The sequence below is a fragment of the Manacus vitellinus genome, unplaced genomic scaffold (genome assembly GCF_001715985.3).
Source record: "Manacus vitellinus isolate BGI_N305 unplaced genomic scaffold, ASM171598v3 scaffold_20_pilon, whole genome shotgun sequence".
Taxonomy (NCBI): domain Eukaryota; kingdom Metazoa; phylum Chordata; class Aves; order Passeriformes; family Pipridae; genus Manacus; species Manacus vitellinus.
The window spans coordinates 3716252-3737648 of NW_021939471.1; the positions used below are offsets into that span (position 1 = coordinate 3716252).

At 46.4% G+C, this 21397-nt stretch overlaps 1 protein-coding gene across 1 annotated transcript; it reads left to right on the forward strand.

The window, feature by feature from the left end:
* Positions 1-148: 148 nt before the first annotated feature.
* Positions 149-20607, forward strand: ATIC (5-aminoimidazole-4-carboxamide ribonucleotide formyltransferase/IMP cyclohydrolase; the record flags this gene model as incomplete). The annotated part of the gene is made up of 15 exons (XM_029959593.1): positions 149-351; positions 1529-1605; positions 2652-2718; positions 5010-5098; positions 6503-6654; positions 6786-6942; positions 8117-8242; positions 8376-8483; positions 9708-9793; positions 11034-11123; positions 12198-12326; positions 13242-13334; positions 18690-18872; positions 19629-19784; positions 20263-20607. Coding segments are annotated over 15 exons (1836 nt in total), but the record flags the coding sequence as incomplete, so codon positions are not given.
* Between the last annotated feature and the right edge of the window lie 790 nt (positions 20608-21397).

The following is a 21397-nucleotide window of genomic DNA, read 5'->3' on the forward strand; positions in this document are numbered from 1 at the left end:
TGCCCCCGCCCGCCCGCACCCCCGCCTCAGGGGTCCCGCCTGAGGGGCGGCTGCCCCGTGAGGGGAAGTGTGGGGCTCTGGTGCTCCCCGTCCCCTCCCCAGCCAACTCGCGTCACGGATGTTCCCTACATTACAGAAGTTTTAAAGGCTTCACTCACTTAATCCTGTTGTTCCCTCTGTTCCACTTTTAAAACCCAAATACCCGTGCTCTTCCCACCTGCCAGCTTTGCTCAGTGTCTCTGACAAGACCAACCTGGTGGAATTTGCGAGAAGCCTGCACGCGCTCGGCCTGGGTTTAATTGCCTCCGGAGGAACGGCCAAGTCCCTGAGAGATGCTGGCTTGCCTGTCAGGTACACACACTCCCCTGGACATCTCCACAAAAAGGCTCATTTGGGCCCTGAGTTTGCTTAAATTGTTTTCTCTGTGAGCAAAAATGGCCTGAAAGCAGGTCTTCCCTTCAGAAAAAAAAAAAACACAAACGTGCCCTAAAGCAAACTGCAGAGGCTTTTTGGCCAGGAGTTGGTTTACTGAGGCTGAAGAGCGTTACTGTGCAGGTCAGCACACAGAGAGGGGTCAGGAGCCTTGTGTTGGAGGTGGTGCCTTGTCTGCCTTGAGGCAGCTTTGTTTCTGTGGGAGAATCTGTTATCTCGAAGTTCATGATCTGACCCTAGCGCTGCTCCTCACAGCCAGGTGCAAGCTCATCTTTTCCTGGTCTTGCTGGAATTCATTTGTCACAAATAATTTTCCCAGCACAGTGGTCCACTGATCCAGACAGAGCACTTAGGTGTTGTGCATCTGCCATTTGAGAAGGTGCATGTACAATCATGCTGGTTTGGCCAATGATGCAGGGGAAATTCATTCTGGTTTCTTCCATGCCGTGATTAAAAACCCGTTCTGGCCAAATAAAAATGGTTTCCAGTGCAGTGATGAAAAACCTGTCAATTATTTGGCAGGACAGGTGACCGTGACTCTGTTTTGGTTCCAGTGAATGCAGTGATAGGCCTCTGGGACACATTAGCACGAATATACATCACCCCCAGTGCTCCCTGTCCTCGCTGTTACCCAGCACTTGGTCATGTCTCTCCAACTGCTTTGCTTGGCTGTGCTGTCAGTGAAGTCTGAAGCAAAGATGGTCACATTTCCCCTTCCTTCTCCTTTTTGTTCCTTCACCATCCTAAACAGTCACAAGGAGTGGTGAAACTTTAATTAATGTCTTATTTAGCTGAGAAGAAGAGCACTGAGGTGTTGTATCACCTTAGCATGGCCTTCCGTTCTCTCTATAAACTATGTTGACTTGGGATTTGCTTATCTTGGTTATTCCAGTGTATGTATTTGAGAAATAACTGTACTGCTTAGTTGAGTGTGACCCATTAACTTTATTTCCATTTATGGGAAAAGCAGTTGTTGCCCCTTTGGCATAGGGAGGTTTTGTAGTGAAATTTATACAATTCTTTTGATTTGATTCATTCAGCCTATAGATAAAGTCAGTATGGCACATCTGTTACCATCTGTTTTCTCCCTGAGCAGAGATGTTTCGGACCTGACAGGCTTCCCTGAGATGCTGGGTGGACGTGTGAAAACCCTTCATCCTGCAGTCCATGCTGGTATGTTTCTGCTGTTATATTTTTCAGTCTAAAAGAGAAATGGGCAGTGAGGGTGGGAAGAAGGAGCTGACAGATGTCTTTTTCTAAGGGTTGTGTGGAAGAACCGAGTAATGAGAACAGATTTGCTGTAGGAGCTGGAGGAGAGGTGAAAAGCCATGGGGTGGAGAAGTGCACGGTGGCTGAATTACTTGCTTGTTGCTGTGCTGGCATCTGTGCACAGCTTGTTCTCCCCGGGGCTATAAGTAACAGAGCTTCTCTGTAAAGCCTTAGCACATCCTTTGCAGAGTCAGTTGCAGGCATGTTGAGGCAGAGAGCTCCATGGAATTTAACCTGTGGATGAATCTGATATGCAGCATAAGGAACACGACAGCATAGTCTTTAGTGGGTGATTTCTGCATACTCTGATATTCTCTGGCTCCCCTTCAGCAGAGATCTCTGACAGTTAGTCCATCTGCACGTTGATCCATCTGCTCTTTTGTCTCCTGTTCCTACGCTGGAGGTCCCTGGAGTGGAACCTGTTGTCCATCATACCTGGGGGCTGGAGACAATCTCTGACTGCCTCGAACCCAGGATTGTGCTGTTGCTCACACTGTGCCAGCCTGTCACCTGCCTGTTTCTCCAAGTTCCTAGACCCAAGCCACCCACCTACACTGCTCAGCTAGAGGCACAGCCTCTCTTGCTGCCCTTGTGCCATAGGGCAAGTGCCCTTTTTCTCTCCCATGAACTCCTTAATGACAGTTTTAATGTTTTAAGAGTAGCAACTGAGTGCTTTTAAAGTACATTTTTGAAATTGCTGTTCAGTAGTTGGAATGATCTAGGAATTATCATTATGGGAAAAACAGCTGTTAGTGTGGAATTGGAACAGCCAAGGAGTCTGTAAAATGGAATAAAGGAGTAGGGGCTGAGGGTGTTGTCTGAGCTACAATCAGAAAGTTTATGATAGAAAGTCTCTGAGGAAAAGCACAGTCTTAAAGGAGATGTTGAATTAAAAAGCTGGTGGTGATGTAGCTCTTTTTCAATGAAGATATGCTGTTTTTTGTAACTAGGCATCTTGGCTCGCAATATTCCGGAGGATAATGCTGATATGAAGAAACAGGATTTCAGCCTCGTGAGGTAAATGTTGGGGGACATGATGCAAACCATCAGTAATCAAAAACCAACCCTGGAGACCAGGCAGCCCCAGGGAATGGGAGCAGTAGGGATTGTAACATCTGCTCACCGGCAGATCTGCAGTCTCCTTCCTTTTCCATAGCAGGAGATACTTTGTATTTAAAATTGCAATCTAAAGATGCATCTTCATCACTTGTAGTAAAAGAAAACTAAACCAGGAAAAAGTTACGTTGTGGCTTCCACAGGGAACAGAGGTTTTGCTTTCTTCTGGTTCTCTGGGAATTTTGACACGTTCCATTCAGTCAATGCAGCGCCACATTACACGTGTTGCAAAGTTGAGTTGAGTACTTTTGAAGCTGGCTCGTCTCCCCTCAGCTTAGTTCCACATGTCCCATCAGATGGCAATTCCTGATTTTGAAATACTTGCTTAGTAAATATACCCTTTGATATTTGCATAATGTTTACTGAGTTTCAACACATAAATAAAGAATAGGCTGGAGAAGTGGGTCAGGAACACGCAGCATTTGTTTAGCCAGAAAACACACAGATAAGAGACAAAAAACTTAAACTTTGAGAGCCATTGTGGGAACAAGTGAGCTGCAGCCAGAAACTGAAGTAAAACAGTTTGTGCACTAATGTACCAAAGATTGTTTTTCTGTTTTTGTTAGAACCTGGTTCATTGACACGGGGCAGTTTGGGACTATGTGTCACTAACTGATGTTAACATCTAACCAATGCTTGTGAATAACCATCTGCATGTCAGTGAGTAGCTCCTGGTTTAGATACAATGGTTGAGCTGGACACAGTGAACTGTAGGTATAGCCAGGATGGGAGGTACAGAATGGCTGTGGGGCCAGAATGCATCCTAAGTTTTAAAATTACTTTTAAAAACTGATGGATGGATTTCCAGGCTGAATTTGAAAACCTGAAATTTAAAACCACAGGAATCCTCATAGATGGCTCAGCAGTGGTGACTCTTCAGAGCAAGCTGCATATTAAAGCAGGCTCTGCTGAATTGCAGGGGGAATAACATGCCCTTACATCAGTGACTTATAGTGCACTTGCATCCAGAGTAATAATTTGGGTTCAGGTTCTCTTACAAAAAGCAGAAGTAGCTGATCCTCAGCAGGACTGTCTTTGCATAGCATGAAATCTGCATATCCAAGTCAATGTAGGAAAGCTTGATATTGATTATCTGGATTTCCACAGATAAAAGCATTAGCTGGGTTGAAGTCCACAGATTCCTGATGGTTTGCAACAGGTTAGGAGCATGAATGGATTGAGGGGAAAGGGGTGTCAGAAACAGAAGAGACAATAAAAGACATTGCAGGAAATTTAGGGACGTCGGGGGTTCTGAAAGCCATACTGGAAGCTGATCATCCCTTCTGCTGGAGTTCACACTGAGTGGGAACAAAGGATTATTAGAAGTTGAACACAAGGGTACTCATCACAGCAATTCACTGCCAGTACTGGGCACAAGTTGGAGTTCAATACCTTCATGTATTCAGATCAAGAGAGTAAATTAATTCGCTTGGATTAAAAATCTTATTTGTGAAGGTCAGAACAAATCCCTTCTTTCGCTACAGTTCATGTGGCACTGGTAGAATGGGACAGGGCAAGTTATTACTTCATGCTTGCTGGAATACAGATCTTCTTTCACATCAGATGAAAAAACTAATTCCAATAAGGTCCAGTCTTAGCTTGAGAGGGAAAAGTCAATTTTCCCCCCTGCTTTCATGTGCTACAGAGGCTTTGTGGGATCTGGGTGGCATGCTCAGGTTTAATATGTTGTTGGTATTTTAAAAGTCCAGAAGGTGATATGTAGGTCGTTTTCTGCTCTTGGAAAAGTTGTGGAAAATTGGATTGATTGTACTTTGTTTGCGATGGCCCTTGCTCTGGGTGCTTACTGGGTGCCTGTTTTCAGTACTGCTGAGAACCCACTTTGAAGTCCTTTGAGATGGCTCAGGTTGTGCACCAACATCACTGAATGTTTAAATACAGGCCCACATATTCAAAGAATCTCTTCCTTTAAACTGTCTTTTGTAAATTGTGGTTCTAGCACTGTTTGATACACAGAACTCAGTTAAATGTCAGAATACACTGTACCATCACTTGGTCTTTGGCTGAGCACGACCAGGTCTTAAGTGTTTTGGAGAAAGAAGCCTTGGCCACAGGATTTTAGTTGGTCCCTGAGAAACAAGACCATGAAAACACCGTTTGTATCGTGTGCTTGCCAAGCTTAATTTGGCATTTTTATTTCTTGCTGAATAACTGTTTTCCCCCTCAATTCTCAGAGTTGTGGTGTGTAACCTCTACCCCTTTGTGAAGACCGTTTCTTCTCCCGGTGTAACTGTTCAAGACGCGGTGGAAAAGATTGATATTGGTAAGTTAAAGGAAGAGCAGATCTGTCTTCCAGACAGACTTGATGCTTCTGATCTCTGAGTGGTCTCAGTTCTTTTCCTTTTTGTTTGGTGGCCTTGCACACCCACAAAGGAAGTCTGCTTGAGAGCTCAGGAGCTGCAAGGAGCAGACTGAAGGCATAGTTGGGTAAGCAGATCTGCAATTAAAGTGGCAAGTAACAGGCTGGGAAGGCACACTGCATGGGGGGCAAGTCGTGCACTGCCCAAGAGAGGGCCTGAGGTACTGCAGAAGGCTGTGCTGGAAAGGCCAGGGAGAGCATGCTTCCTACTGAAACACAGGGAGCAGACTAAACCTCTTTTGCTGCCTCTGGCAGCGTAATAAAAACTTAAAAAAACATGAGCTTTGGAGAGAAAAGGCTGAACAACTGAAAGTGCTCTGGGGATGGCTGAGAACTTCACTGCAGGAAGCTGTTGCAAGGAAAGGGACTGGTTTGCGTGTGTGGGAGAGTACTTAGGACCTGACTTTGGAAGCATGGACACATGTATTAGCAGATTGTCTCTTCCTAGTTATTAACCCCAAGAGGCTTGCTCTTCACTGCAGCATCTCTTCTTGGCATGTTGTGAACAGTACAGGCACGGTTTTGTGCCATGCAGTTGGATTGGGATTGAATTTTCCTGCAGTAGTTTAGTCCAAATGATGCCCAGCAGAGCTCTCTATTAAATGTTTTATGGAGTAATGCTTGCTCTGCATGAAGCAGTGGCAGCCTCTCCTTTTCCTTTGCAACAGCCTACTATCTTGTGTGATTTAAAGTGTTGCAACAGCTGTGCAGAGTCAGACTTGAGGGGTAACTGTGGCATTTTATCTCACACAGAGGACCTGGGCAAAATTCAGTATTATTTGCAGAGAGGTTTGGGAAAGTTGGTTGCTTGGCAGGGTAGAAATAAATCTTTCTCTAGACCACTGCCCACCCTGGTGTTGCAGAGCATGGTGCTTAAGCCACGTGTGGCTACAGTCATCTCTGGGATGTGGCTACAGCCATCTCTGGGATGTGGCTACAGCCATCTCTGGGATGTGGCTACAGCCATCTCTGGGATGTGGCTACAGTCATCTCTGGGATGTGGCTGTGCTGCTTGAGGACATTCTTGCACCAGTTGCTCATCCTGGCCCATGACCTCTTTCCCCACCACTGCAGCTCTGCCTGGGTCTGCAAAGGCCAGTCAATGTGCACCTTCCCCAGTGGATTGAGTCAAACTCACCAGCCTTGTGCATTCTGAAGAGCACCCTCACCCTGCCCTGTGCTGGAGGGAGGGGGCACGTTTGTCCGGCACAGATGATGGATTGGTGCATGTCCCTTCTTGGCCTCAGCTGTGGCTCCTGTGCCACGTCCAGGAGGGAAGTGCTTCACGCCCATGCCCTTGTCTTGCAGGAGGAGTTGCCCTGCTGCGGGCGGCTGCCAAGAACCACGCCCGGGTGACAGTCGTGTGTGACCCTGCAGACTACTCTGCAGTAGCCAAAGAGATGGCAGCATCAGGGGACAAAGACACTGCTATGGAGACCAGAAGGCTCCTGGCACTGAAGGTTGGTTGAGTTTGCTTCCAGTGAAGGGCTGGGCCTGACTCATTTGCCTTTCATTCCTCACCTCTTCAAACACCAAATCCTTTGTAAGCTGATGTTTGTGAGTTGACAGGTGTCCCCTCTTGTGTCCCCAGGCTTTCACCCACACTGCCCAGTACGATGCAGCCATCTCTGACTACTTTAGGAAGGAATATAGCAAGGGGGTGTCCCAGCTGCCCCTGAGGTACGGCATGAACCCTCACCAGAGTCCTGCCCAGCTCTACACCACGAGAGCCAAACTTCCCCTGACAGGTGAGCTCGGCCGTGCTGGCCAAAAGGGAGCTGTGGGACAGCTGGGAATGGAAGTGGTTGGACACTTTCAGACTAAAAGACCATCTTGTGCCTTAGTCCAAGGGATGGCCTGCAGTGCCTTCACAACTGCCTTGTTACTGAGTGGCACTACCGTGGCAGGGTTGAGCTGTGTGAGACAGAAAAGTTTGTCTGCTGATCCTCACCAGACTTACTGTTGGTCCATGTTCTCTGTTGCTGTAGGACTGTGTGTCCAAGATACTTAAACAGATTCATATAGTGTACTTTTTGCTTGACATTAGATCCAGATTTTGCAAAGGGAAACCTCATCATCCTTTGAAGATGCTTTTCTACTTGCCTTTGCCTTGTTTAGTATGTTCCCCATCTTTTTGTGTCGCCATTTAATCTGTCTAGAAACCAAGCTGTTCTTCTCTAGGTCTGAATTGGTTTTGTTCTTTTTTTTTTTTTTTAATTTCTTTGATGGTTTTGAGCAGTGCTTTATTACCTTAGTTTTGTAGACTGCTGCTTCTACTGATGGTGGCAGAGGGAAGGGGTACTAGTCTCACTTGCAAGTTTGGGACAGGTCTGGTATGTCTCTACCATTTTATGGGGTGTGCCACTCAGCATTGTTGCAGCGAGGGAAACCCCTGTTTTGGAGAGAAGGTCTCATTACTCTTGTTCTTGAGACTGCTTCCAATGTGTGTAGGCATTGTCCTGTTGAATAAACAGTGAAGCTTTGTATTGCAGCATTTCCCAGTTTCAACTCTTGGACCTCTTAGGAAGCTTTTCCATTCCTGCACTGGAGATTGATTTGCTTGCAAGTCTTCCTTCCAGAATGGCAACAGAACAGCACTGTGTTCACTTGCCCTGGATGGGGATTATTGTTAAAATAATCTTTCCCCCACTCTCCTGAAATGCTCACAGTGCTGCCATATCAGAACAAGCAGTTGTTCTTTCAGGGCCAGAGTAAAAGGTTTTGAGAGCAGACTTTTAAAAGGCCTTTACTCTTGCTGTGGATTGCTGGGCACTTAACCAGTTGCTGAGGAGCCTGGGTCATTGTACAAGAATGACTTGTAGTGCTTTCAGCTCTCGGTGGGAGAAATCTTTTGTGCTCACTCTCCAGGCTCTGGGGAGAGGGCTCTGCCCACTTTAACGTGTCTGTGTGCTGTGTTTGCAGTGGTGAATGGCTCTCCAGGGTTCATCAACCTCTGCGATGCCCTCAATGCCTGGCAGCTGGTGAAAGAGCTCAAGCAGGCTCTGGGCATTCCAGCGGCCGCCTCCTTCAAACACGTCAGTCCCGCAGGTAGGGTGACTCCTCCTTGGACACACTCCAGCTTTTGGCAGGCCCTGCCAGTGGGGTGTGTGTCCCTCACCCTGGCAGTGTGGGGAGATCCCAGGGACAGGGTTTGAGTGCCCTGGCTCGTGTTTCCCACTAGGTGCTGCTGTTGGAGTTCCGCTCAGCGAGGAGGAGGCGCAAGTGTGCATGGTGCACGACTTCCACAAGAGCCTGACGCCCATGGCCTCTGCCTACGCCCGGAGCAGAGGTGAGGGTCTGGAGAACCTCAGGAAACCAGCGTGTCCAGAGGGCTGAGCTCCACTCTCAGCACTTCCCAGGCTCTTCCCCTTGCTCCATGCTCCTCCTCTGTGGGCCTTTTCTCCATAAGGATCTGCCTGACTGCCTGTCAGAAATCGCTCTCCAAGGGAGCAGATCTTCTGTGCTGTTTCAAAGGGCTAAAACCATTTTGGGTTCTGTTCCTTGATGTATATAGAAGACCTGTAGAGATTATACACATTTAAATTAAAAAATTACATACAGTCATATATAAATCTGTGGGGGTTTGGCTATAGGATAGGGATAAATGCCTGGGCTGATAGCACACAGCCTAGGAGTACTAAGAAATACTTAACTTGAGTAGAAATGTTTCTGTATATGGTATTTGGTTGGTTTTTTAATGCTTGTGTACTGCAGAGCTCACCAAAAAAAAAAGCTGAAAAAGGAAATAAAACCAGTTTCCTCTACTTAGCTGAGGAACTTTGCTACTTCTCTCATTTTCCGTGGCAGTCCTAGAAAATCTTCACAGATTATAGAAAACAAAGCGAACTTGATAAGGAGCACATTGGCTTGAGTTTATTTTTCACAGACCACCTTTGAACATTGGCCTCAGAAAGCTATTGCAATGGTTGGTAGAAAAACATTTAGAATGGCAGGGATAGAAGAATTGACCTTGTTAAATAGTGAGGCATCTGTGATGGCAGCTGAGCTCACCTTAGCTATGCCATTAAATATCAAGAATATTTAGTTTTTAAAAAATGCAAAAAAAAATTGCTTTTAGCTGCATTTCCAGGTGTGGTTTCTTGCAGGAAAAGCCAGGTGGAGCATAGGCATCTAAAAGCTTTCCTGTTTTTCCAGCTTTCTCTCATCTAAAATCTTCCTGTGTGATCCTTGCCTCTGCTTGTCCTCTTGTCACCACTGGGTACAGCTGAGTTGCTTGTGGTCACAGAGGTAGTCATTACAGAGTTAGAGCTTTGACAGAGGCAGGGAAGAAGGAAGAATATCCGAACAACGGGAATATTTAAAGGTCCATCTGTTTGAGGTAGGATTTTTTGTCCTTGTTGCTCAGATATGGCCTTTTTTTTTCTTTTTTTTTTTTTTTTTGCTCTTGGATTAAATTATTAGCTCTTATAGAAGCTGACTGGGCTGTAGAAGCAAAGACTTCTCTGTGTGTGATGCTGTAGTTTGATAAATTAGTAAAAGCAGGATTTTTCAGGTGCTGATCGGATGTCGTCTTTTGGTGACTTCATTGCCCTGTCTGACATCTGCGACGTGGCTACTGCCAAGATTATTTCCAGAGAGGTTAGTTAAGCCAGCACATCATTCCAGGGTAAAAAGGAGAATCACACTGGATGGAGTCATTGGTTTGCAACAGCCTTTTTGTGTGAATTTGACCCGTTTTACTGAGGAGTTTTATTGGTCCATTTGGGTAATTCTCTGATCTGGAGTGCAGAATTGACACCAATCTTCTGATGCATTTCTCCCAGTTAAAACCTGGCTGTGTGCTAGAGCCTGGGAAATAGCAGTGTTTGCAATGCTGCTTTCCAAGAGATGATTGCAGACCTCTGAGCAGGCCTCTGGAAATGACCCCTGATTATGCTGTCACAAGTGTCTGGTTGAACAGCTGTAATGGGAGCAATAGAGGTCTGGAATGCTGAGGGGCAGCCTCTTGCCCAAGCTTGGAATGTGGATATGGGTTACCACCTGCCTATATGTGGGCTCAGCCACTTTCCAGGCTGCACTTTATACTTGGAGTCACAGAATCATTTAGGTTGGAAAAGACCTCTGAGATCATTGAGTCCAACTGCCAAGGCCATGACTTTTCTGGATCCAGTGTTAATTCCATAGCTGACTGCATTGCACACGTCATGGAAGTGTTCAAAGCCAGGTTGGATGGGGCTTGGAACAACCTGGTCTAGTGGAAGGTGTCCCTGCCCATGGCAAGGAGGTGAAATGAGATGAGCTTTAAGGTCCCTTCCAACACAAACCATTCTGTGGTTCTCGTCAGACAGGTGAAAGAGTATTTGACTGCTGTGTGAGGATAACATTTGGCACTTATAAACAAAGAAACCTCACCTACATTGTAAGACAGAAATGTGGAATTTCTATATGGCTTTATGGCACTGATGAATGTAAACATCTCTGTTTCAATGCTGTTAACAGTTCTTTTGTCAGTATTTTTGTCTCATCAGGAGTATCACTGTTGAAATGAGGATTTTTTGGGTTTTAAGCCGTATTTACTGTTAGGGTTGAAAAGTGGGGATGTCATGGTTGAGCTGTTTCCCCCTGGAGAGCGATATTACTTCCATTCTGCTTAAAGTTATGTGGGGTATTTTTTACTAACTCCTGCCAAGAGCTTATAGTGCTCTGCAATTTTTTGTTTCCAGGACTGAAAACAATATTGTAATAGTGCTTTTGGTATTGTTGGGTACAGACAGACTCCAAGAGGTCTTCACTGCACACTGTGAAATGGCAGGCAGAGCTTTCAGTCTGAGCCCCCTTTCATTTTTGTCACGTGGAAGCTGAAATCTGTGTGTTGCAGGTGTCTGATGGTGTGGTGGCCCCTGGCTATGAGGAAGAAGCTCTCAAAATCCTTTCAAAAAAGAAGAATGGCGCTTACTGTGTCCTCCAGGTTTGTGCTCCTGGTCCTCTCTAACCCTCTGCTGCTCTTTCCATACCTGCTTCTCACAGATGTTGGTGTCCAAGTCACTGGGGGACTGATTCAGGTCCCCCTACAGTGGATTTAAAGCCAATAAATCTATGAACTAGCAAGAGTACCTTGAAGAAACAGCATTTCTGTGCTCTTTCCACTCTTTGCTGGCTTTCCTCTCACTTTTACTGACTTTGTTTCCTCCCTGAATTCTTTGTGTCTAAAATATAGTGCCTGAGTGATGTTGTGAGTCTTGGCAGTGAGAAGCAGGTGTATTAAACCCCTGGGAGGAGCCTTGTGTGGGCATTGGTATTTTCAGAGCAGTCTTTAGTACAGTCAGGGATGAGGATGGCACCACAGAGTTTGGAACTGGGATGAGAACAGAGAACTTCACTGTAACATCACAAAAAGAAAATCTAAGGCTTAGCTGAAGTTGCAATTGTAGTGTTGCTGCCCAGGGAGCTGTAGAAGGTGGCTCAGGAGCTTTAGGCAAGAAGGAATGAAATTGCAGGCAGTGTTGGCAGCTGATTACCTCCTGGAATTCAATTAACTTTGCAAGGATGAGGTTGTGTTGTTAAAGTCTGTATCTTCGGGGCCTGTGTGCAGAGGAATGCTGAGGAAAGTTGATCTGAAAAATTTAAATGGATTAGGGAAACCACATAAAGCTCCTATTTTAGAGCTGGTCACCTTAGTCTGGTTTGTTTCCTGTCTCAGTAACCTCAACTGGGGATACCAAAATTCTGAATAAGCCCATGCTTGGGTAGACCTGAGTGCAGTTTAACAGTTCCAGTTAACCTGATCCCTGCATTGGTTGTGCTTCTGACTTGTGTGGAGATGTGCCCCAACAGTGCAGCTCTGGAAATGATCACATTCACTGTTTCCTTGAATGTCACAGAGGACTGGGAGTTGTACCTTGAGGAATGTGTGAAGCAACTCCAAATACTTCCCCCTTCCTCTGGAAGACTCTTTGTGTGTGTTTTTCTGCTTTCTCTGGAAACTGGAAGACTTTGTAGATTTTGGTGTGAAGTGTTTTACTGGCCTGTTTTTGGCTTTTAGATGGATCCCCACTATGAGCCAGATGACCTGGAGGTTCGGACCCTGTATGGGCTGAACCTCATGCAGAAGAGGAACAACGCAGTCATCGACCGGTCACTGTTCAAGAACATTGTCACAAAGAATAAAACTGTAAGTGTCGGGACATAAATGAGCCAAAAGACAGACAGAGAGAAGGAACTGGGCTGGCTTCATCAAGGAAGGCATCACTGCTATTTTAAGAGCTCTTAAAATTTTCTAATAAGGTTTAACTGGATTTTATGAAACAATGCAGCAAACTTTCTAGACCAAATATACTTGGGTAAATCAGGATAGTTTTCCTTTGTTTTGATTCCTTGGATAAACAAGAGGACTTTTCCCATTATTTCAGACTAACAAAATGTTTGTATTTATTGTAATTAAGAAACTACTGTGTGCAGTTTCTTGTGGTGAGACAGCCATGTGCTAAGGATCTATCGTGATCTCTTTCTGACTCACTGTTTATATCACCTTTCTGTGTTGTATAAAGTCTGGCCTGGCTGATGTTGCTCATCACTGAGAGTTCAACATCATCAGAAAGTTTTCAGTTGTTTCTTTGTCTCTGATCTCGCTCTCATTAGAAAAACAGATGTTAATGAGCACATGATTAGTCATGGGCTCAGAAGCAAGTTCAGACATTGAGGTAATAAAAGTCATTTTAATAAATTAGGAATGGAACTTAAAAATCATACTTAATGCAGATTTTGGGAGCAATTCTAATTGCTGTGGTCCTGCTCTTTGCCTATGAGCACATCTGATGAGAGTGAGTAAGGACAGAGGACTTTGCAGGCTTAGGGCCAGTGGTCGAGCCCTCCTGACCCAGTGAGATTGAGTCTTACCCCTGAGAGCTGAGATCAGCTGCCAAACCAACCATTTATGGTTTTTAATCTAAACCAAATTTGCTGGTAATTGATATTTTTAGCTACCTTGTTTCCCTCCCTCTGGTTCAGAAGTTGTGGAGGCTTGGGGGTTCAGCAGCTGGCTGCTGCTGGCCGTCAGGATGGTGCTGACAGTGGTGTTGTGTTGCAGCTGCCCGAGGCCGCCATCCGAGACCTGATCGTGGCCAGCATCGCCGTCAAGTACACCCAGTCCAACTCCGTGTGCTACGCCAAGGACGGGCAGGTAACCGAGCCAGCAGCTCCCACCTGCAGCTCAGGGCAGGCTGGGAAAATCCCCCAGCACACAGGAGGCTGAACAGGCACAGAGGAGCTGCCCCAGACAGAACAGCAGCAAAGCATTTGTTTCTTAAGAGGCTGCTTCAAAACCGTGGCGTCATCTTTTCATGGTAATGGCAGGGCTGGCTCTGTCAGTGATGGGGTTGGAAAAGCTCTTACCTGCTTCTACAGCTCTGGCCTTGAGTCATTTCTTTGGCTGCTCTGTTCACATCTGAGGGCGTGTACATATGTTGTAGTTGATGTAGAGCCTTAGGAAATTACAGTAGTTTCAACAGCTGGATTCTGTCTGTCCAAATGCTTCTTACTTTTAGTTTCATTTTTTACTTAAGAAAGATGGGATATGTTTGGGGTCTTTTGTCCCTTTGGGGCATTTAAAATCTTCTGTCCTCCCAGAATTTTTTTTAAAGGTTATGATAAATGCTGGAGTTTATAGGGGCATTATCAAATGTGTAATTCAGATAATGAATCATGGAATAGTTTGGGTTGGAAGGGACCTTAAAAACCATTAGCAACCCCCTGCTGATAGGCAGTGACACTTTCCACTGGACCAGGTTACTCCAAGCCCTGTCCAACCTGCCCTTGGACACTTCCAGGGATGGGGCAGCTACAGCTTCTCTGGGCAACCTGTGCCAGGGCCTCCCCACCTTCAGAGGGAAGAATTTCTTCCTAATACCTAAGCTAAATTTCCCTTCTTTCAGTTTGTATCTTGAATTTTAAAAAAATCCTTCCTTTCCACATCATCACTAGGTGTTCAGCCTAAATCACTTATTTGAAAGTTGTTGTAAATATACTGAAGATTGTATTTTTGCCGAGCAGCTCATTCTCCTAATGCTGCCGGTTAGCTGGTTGTCTGCTCTCCAGGTTAATTTTTCCATAGGCCTGGATTAATTAACAAAAATACAGAAGAAAAAAACAAAGAATGGTTTTGATCTTGAGCTTTAGTACATCATAAGTCAGCAAAGTGGATCAGAGTGAACCCTGCAGACAGAAACTGAGAATGGGCTGCAGTGCTCTCCTTGTTGCATTGGTGCTCATCTGCATTTGCCAGGCTGTTGGTACAGCCTGGAAACATTGCAGGGCTCTCTCACAGAACTTCCTGGGATTGTGTGCTGTGTAGTTCTTCAGAATAAGTCTCTGGAGATCTGGCATTTGTCTGCTATTCAGCTTTAGGGGTTTTTTTGCTTTGAAATGGTTCTCTGCACTCAGGAGTGTTGGATCTCCCAGCCCCAGAACAAAGGTGTTACTCTGCTTCTTTTCCCTCATTCCAGCGATTTCCCCAGTGCTTTTGCAAGTCTGGGCTTAATGTGGTGCTGCAGATGTGTCTGAAATGTGTGTGGTAATGCCTGTTCCATGGGGAAGGGAGGGGGCAGGATGGAGGGGTGGGAAGCAGTGTGGGCAAGCAGGGCTTCGGTGTGTTTTGCATATTTGCAGGTGTAGATTTTAATCAAATACAAATGTGGGTTGTCTTGGTTTGTTGTGTATGTGATGGGGAAGGCCAAGGTCAGAATCTTGAGCTAAAATATGAGTGACTTTGTTAATAGTAAAGGGCAGCAGCTGTTACCTGCTCAGGGAGGTGGTGATTTCAGCACTGGGAGACTGAAATCAAAGCTCAACATCTTCCTTAAGAAGCTCATTACAGCCCAGGTATGGAAGGCAGCTTCCAGATTAAACACTTTTCCAGGATTTGACCTGGTTTGGATTACAGGAGCCAAACCTGGGCAAGTCCATCTTGCTTTCAGTTCCATTGCTTTTGGTTTTCCAGGGGTTATTTCAGCCTCACAGCATCCCTGTTCCCAGCAAAACTCTTGTGTGTGAGACATCCAGAATGTTTTTGGCAGCTTGACTTTGTTGGGTTCATGAGTGGATCAGCCACTCCAGCAAGGCAGTTGTGTTGGTGAGTGCTAGGGAAGTGTGGAGTGGGAGGAAGCATTTCTGGACCTGAGTGTCACTTAATTTGCAGGAAGGCAGCTGCCACTAATTGCAATAAACACTTCCACTTGTTCTCTCTGACTTTCAGCCTGTAACATGTTGATTTACACTTGCTTTAATGATACCATCGTGTTTCCAATTAGCAATTTGAAAATATTCTTTCTTTATTCTCTGCACAGTAGGATAAAACAAAACTGTTAATTTACCTTACACTTTCCCAGTGACTTCATTGTTTGTTTGTCTTCCCAATTGTCAAGTCCTTCATTAGATTTTTGTATTTCCAAATGTAGTTGGAGTTTTTGTTTTGATTATCCAGGCTAAATCTGAGCAAACCTAAGCCAATGTGGATCATTTTGCAAGGATCCTTTGGGCATTATCCATCTCATGTTGCACAGCATCCAGCTATGGACTATGTTTGACTCTCTTACGAACCAAAGTGTTTTGAAGTAGTTCTCAATTTTCACCCAAGATTTTTTTTCTATTAAGTGATTTATTTTTTTTCTGCTGACCCTGTATTGCTGTCTCCTTTCACTGCTCACACTTAATAGGCTCTGCTTAAGCACTTTGGGATTCCCAGGAGATGAAACTCTGAAAGAAACATAATTAATTTTTGTGTAGAAAACAGGGGGAAAGATTGCTTTGTGGAGGGTTTTGAGGTTTCAGCTGTGTTTTTTTTTTGTATGGGGGAAGGGCAACATTTGAGGTAGGGAGAGGAAGAGGTGTAGGAAGAAGGATTTTTCACTCCACATGAAGTGGAAAAGGCAGAGAACAGGTACAGGCCAGTGTGAAGGGAGATTGAGGTACAAGTCTATAGTTTGCATTAAGCAGAAGCTCAACCTGCTGATTTCTCTTCTCTAGATCAGAAATTCCAGGCTGGGTTGAAGAATCTTCCCCAGCACTGTTCCACCAAAGCCTGTGGTTTCAACAATGGCTTTAAGCTGACAGAGGGCAGGGTTAGATGGGGTATTGGGAAGAAATCCTTCCCTGTGAGGGTGGTGGGGCCCTGGCACAGGTTGCCCTGAGAAGCTGTGGCTGCCCCATCCCTGGAAGTGTCCCAGGCCAGGTTGGATGGGACTTGGAGCAATCTGGTCTAGTGGAAGGTGTCCCTGCCCATGGCAGGGGTGTGGAATGAGATGAGCTTTAAGGTTCTTTCCAACCCAAACTATTCTATGTTCTATGTCCATATTTTTCTACAAAAAAAAGGATTTTTCTTTCCCTGGATCATCATTTTCCAGTGAAGTGCATGTTCTTCCCAGGCTGTAACTGTGAACTTCCTTCTGGAACAACAGTGCTCCTCAGAGGGAGGCACAGAGAAGCAGCTTTTTTCTTCTCTTGCCTGCTAAGCTGTTGTTATAAAAAGAGGTCCATGTGTTGCAGATAATCTCTCTGCTGATTTGGGGATGCCTATGAAGACTTCACAGGAAATATCACTTTGATCAACTGAAGTACAAAGTTCCTGCCATTTTGGAGCTGTTGGATACAAGCCAAAGTTCAGTTATGCATCTTTTGACAAAATTTAGGTCACAAAAAAATGTGAAATATTCTGTGTGGCTCACAGGGGAAAGGCAAAGGCTCTTTTTGAGCATCTGCTCAGGTACTGACAGGTGGGAGAGCACCCTGTTTCATCACAGGAGCATGAGGCCACAGCTCATGAGGACAAGAGGAAGATGAGGCATCATTCTGGCTGGGAAAGGGCCCAGGACATCACATTTTTTAGAAACTTGGGAATGTTTTGTGGTATTTTGGCCTCTGCTACTCTCAGGTACCAGACTGTTACTCTCTACCATCTGCATCCCCAGCTAAAAATTCCTGCTTTAGCCCAGCCTGGCTTGCTAGTCCCACTCTTAAGGGCTGAGTGGCAGTTAATGGTGTGCTGTGTGACACAGCCAGCCTCTCCTGTGTCCAGGAAGAGAGGATAAACCTCAATGGAAGAGGGAATACAGCAGTATGCAGCTGGTATTGAGCTGCTTTGAGGTGCAGGATTCCCTGGAAGTTCAAGGGTTTAACTGGGTGGATGTGAGAGCAGAGGTTGGACATCAGGAGTGTTCATTGGGGGGAAGGTGCCACAACCCACAAGAAACTGTGCATCTGTTCAGTATTTATGGCAACACCAGCGTGCCTATGGGTTTGTTACACGCTGATGACCTCAGTTATGGCTGAGCAGATTATGTTTGATAGCAGCCCAAGGGTTTAGTTTGCTCCTTGGGGGAACTGCGTCCAGCAGCTTGTTTAATGGTTCTGGTAAGAGGTGAAGTCACTGTGTCTTGATGAATGGGAAGACAAATGATACATTCCTTTGAGGGCAGCCTTCCACTTACAGCTTTACCATCTGTCCCAGGCTGAGCTGGAAACTCTGAGGCAGCACCAGCAGCCTCAACACCATGTCCCTGGAGCAGCCCCCATGAGAACAGTCTGGTGAACAGTTCAGCTGTGGCTTCACAGGAGCAGGAAACGAAGAGAGACTTGTTTTCTGATTACCTGAGCACTAAAGAGCCTCTGCATATTTTAATCTATACTGTACCTGAAAAATCACGTCTGATGAGAGACAACTGCAAAGAAAGTGTTCTGATAAAAGCAAACAGAAGTTGAGCAAATACCATATTTTCATAGCAGCTTACTTGAGGAAAAACCACTGTGTGGATTTTGCTTCCTGAAGCACTAGGTCTGTTTGATATCAAGCACAAGTGCTATTAGATAAGGTTGGCAGCAGCTATTTTAGCACTCCTGGACCCTGGCAGGTGGCAGTGTGGGAAATGTGTGGTAGCCCCCGGGCCCTGACAATTCCTGGGATGTAATGGTGCCGCTGACCAGCCTTCCTGAGTGAGCAATGGATTTGCTTTCTTACCAGCCTTGACAAATTGCCCCCTCTCTCTCAGCTGACCTGTTTGAGCTGTGCTTGCCTGGCTCACCAGGAGGGGTGGTGGTGTATGGGCGACCTGGGCTCACACATTAGTGCTCTGACTGAAGTGCCCTTTTCCAGCTCTTGGCAGTCACATTTGTTTCTATGACCTACAGGACTTTGCTTTGCCTTAAAAGCCATAATTGTCTCACTCTCCTGAGGTTAACACTGTCACTCTGATGGCTGGGGCTGTGTTATTTAGAAGGGTGAAAGAACGTGGTGTTTTGAGAGTGACTGTCAGCTCAGCAGAGCTCTGGAAGTCAGCAGTGCAGGGAGCTGGCCCTGTAACCAGTTTACAGGATCAGGGATGCAGGTATTTCCCAAGTTTTCCTCACTAATTACCTACACTCTTTCTCCCCTTTGGCGAGGAGCTGCTGATTTGTGGGATGTGTTTCCTAATGGCTTGGCTGGAATGCAGCTCTGACTGGTGTCTGTTCAGCAAGGTGAGGTTGTGCTTTGCTTCCCTGTGTGCAGGTCATCGGGATCGGGGCCGGGCAGCAGTCCCGGATCCACTGCACTCGCCTGGCCGGTGACAAGGCCAACAACTGGTGGCTGCGGCACCACCCGCGCGTGCTCTCCATGAAGTTCAAGGCGGGAGTGAAGAGAGCCGAGATCTCCAACGCCATCGACCAGTACGTCACCGGCACCATCGGAGAGGTGAGGGCCGGCTGGGAGCCTTCCCTGCAGCTCCAGCCTCTGCCAAACAAAGGCTTTATGCAGGACTTTAACCTGGCCTGAGTGTCCTAATAGAAGATGGCTCTTCCCAGCAGTGAGGATGGGTTAAATCTTCAGTTGATGTTCCAACCCTCCCTGCTCTGTCAGTGGCACCTTCTCACATGGAGCTGTTTGCTTGTGTGGCATTTTGGATTCTCAGAATCCCTCTGACCTCCCTCCCCCTTACAGGCAATAGTGAAACAAGAAAACAGTATGTCCTTTTTAAGTAGCAAAAGCCAAGGGCTGGATTAGGGACCTTGTGAATCATCTCTCTGAGCAGTTTAAGGGGGCAAGAATTGGAGCAGTTGCTGTTTCAGAAGGTGAATCATAAACCAAGCTGCCGTTTGCCATGTGTTAAGTCATCTACCAGACCCTGTTTGTGTGTGCTGGCATTTACCATGCTGCTGGCAGGCCAGACAGAGCATCTTGGAATAAAGGGGGGGAGAAGGAATGCTTCAAGCCCTGGGGTGAGGAGGGGGGAGGAAAGGAGTTAAAGGGTTCCAAAAGAGCTGATGGTGGTATAGTGTTCCTACTTTGGATTTTAAACCCCCTGGTTTGAAGTTCCCAGCAGCAGAGCTGTGGAACACAAAGTCCAGCTGAGCTGGGTGTCAGGGGATGCCATTGCTCATCCCTGTGTCCCTGGCAGGGGAATGCTGGGAGTCCCCGGCTCTGGGGCTGAGCTGGGTTTTGTCCCTGCAGGATGAGGACCTGGTGAAGTGGCAGGCCTTGTTTGAAGAGGTGCCCAAGCAGCTCACAGAAGTGGAGAAGAAGCAGTGGATTGCCAAGCTGTCCGCTGTGTCCCTCAGCTCCGACGCCTTCTTCCCTTTCAGGGATAACGTTGACAGGGCTAAGCGGGTAAGTCGTGGCAGGGCTGAGGTGTTGGGGGGACTCCAGGCAATGGTTTTTCCTTTTCATTTTGTGTAGACAGCTGAGGAAGGTCCTCACAAGTCCCTTTTGTGGGGACTGCTGAGGAACATCTTGCACTGCTGGCTAGGGTAGCAAATCCTGGGAAGAGTGTTCCTTCTAGTTACTGGCCTCACGTGGACAGTAATTATCCAGCCATTGCTCAGTTTGCTGATTTAGGATGAACAGAGGATTAAAGTTTATAAAACCATTTAAGAATATCAAGACAAGGCCTGTCACTTTCAGAGGAACCCTTTTAGTCTTCCTTCTGAGCAGTGAACTTCCTGCTCCCTTGAGGGGCAGCTTTTGGCAACAGAAGCCTTTGTTTGTTCAGTGGGATGTGGATGAAGGACTGGGGCTGCCAGCTCCTTCCAAGGGGGATTTTGGTATTCCATCCTCCAACCCTTGCCCTCACCCTGTCTGTGTGCAGAGTGGAGTGCAGTTCATCGCTGCCCCGTCTGGCTCGGCTGCTGACGACATTGTGATCGACGCCTGCAACGAGCTGGGGATAACCCTGATCCACACCAACCTCCGCCTGTTCCACCACTGAGTCGGGGCTGCCCTGCCCCCTTTGGTCACAGCCTCACCAGCAGCAGGGATGGAATATCACTGGCTTAACTGGGAGGCACTGGCTTAACTGGGAGGCACTTAGCAGGGGTTGGTCAGCTCTGCAGAGAGGTCTCTGCCCATGTTACCAGAGAAGGAGGCACTGGAATTGCCTTCCAATGTAGAAAATCAGTGTCTTTTGCAAATAAACATACGGTTGTCAGCTGTGTGCAGTGGTCTTGTGTCATCCAAATACTGTGTCCTTGGGAAGAAGGTGTATTTCTGCAGTAGATTATAGTCCAGCCTTTACTAATTCATTACGTGGCCTGTGGGATGGTGTGAAAGCCTGGCTTCTGCCCAGCTTCTCACTGAACTGATAAAAACCTGTGTTACACTGAACTGAGTTGGGTTCTTGTCTTTTTGAGTCAGCAGGTAGCTTTCCCCAGGTGCTGCCAATCCATTATCCCCTTTCCCTGGGAGGAGAGGGGAGCAGGTCCTTTGTGTGAGGCAGTCTGGGGCTCTGCTCTGAGCCCTGCCCCAGACTGTGTGTGCTTTGCCAGGGTCAGGTTGCTTTCTCCAGGGTAAAGGACCCATTGACAGGCTTGTCCCCATACCAGGAGTTCAGATCAGAGTTCACCCAGGAGAAGTAGAGGATTCTACTATTTTTTTTAATACTTTAAGAGTTGGGGTTTGGACTCTTTCTTCCACAGAGGAGTCAGAACTGTTCCTTACATGTCTTTTCTCTTGTGCTGTTTTGGCTGGAGCTGGCACATCCCCTGCAATGGGGTTCTCTGGGGAGTCTCAGTCCATTCTTTACCTGTGTCTTCAAAAGCATTGGCTAAAACAGAGACTGGTAATAAGAACCTGACAGCTCCTGATCTGTGTATTCCAACTGATCCTTTGTTTGCTGTCCTTGGGGCACTGTTTATCTCCTGATGGAAGTTAATAGGTACTAACCTTCCAGGTGAGATCTCTGCATGAGATAGTAGATGTCTAACTAAGGTGATGCCTCTTTAGGG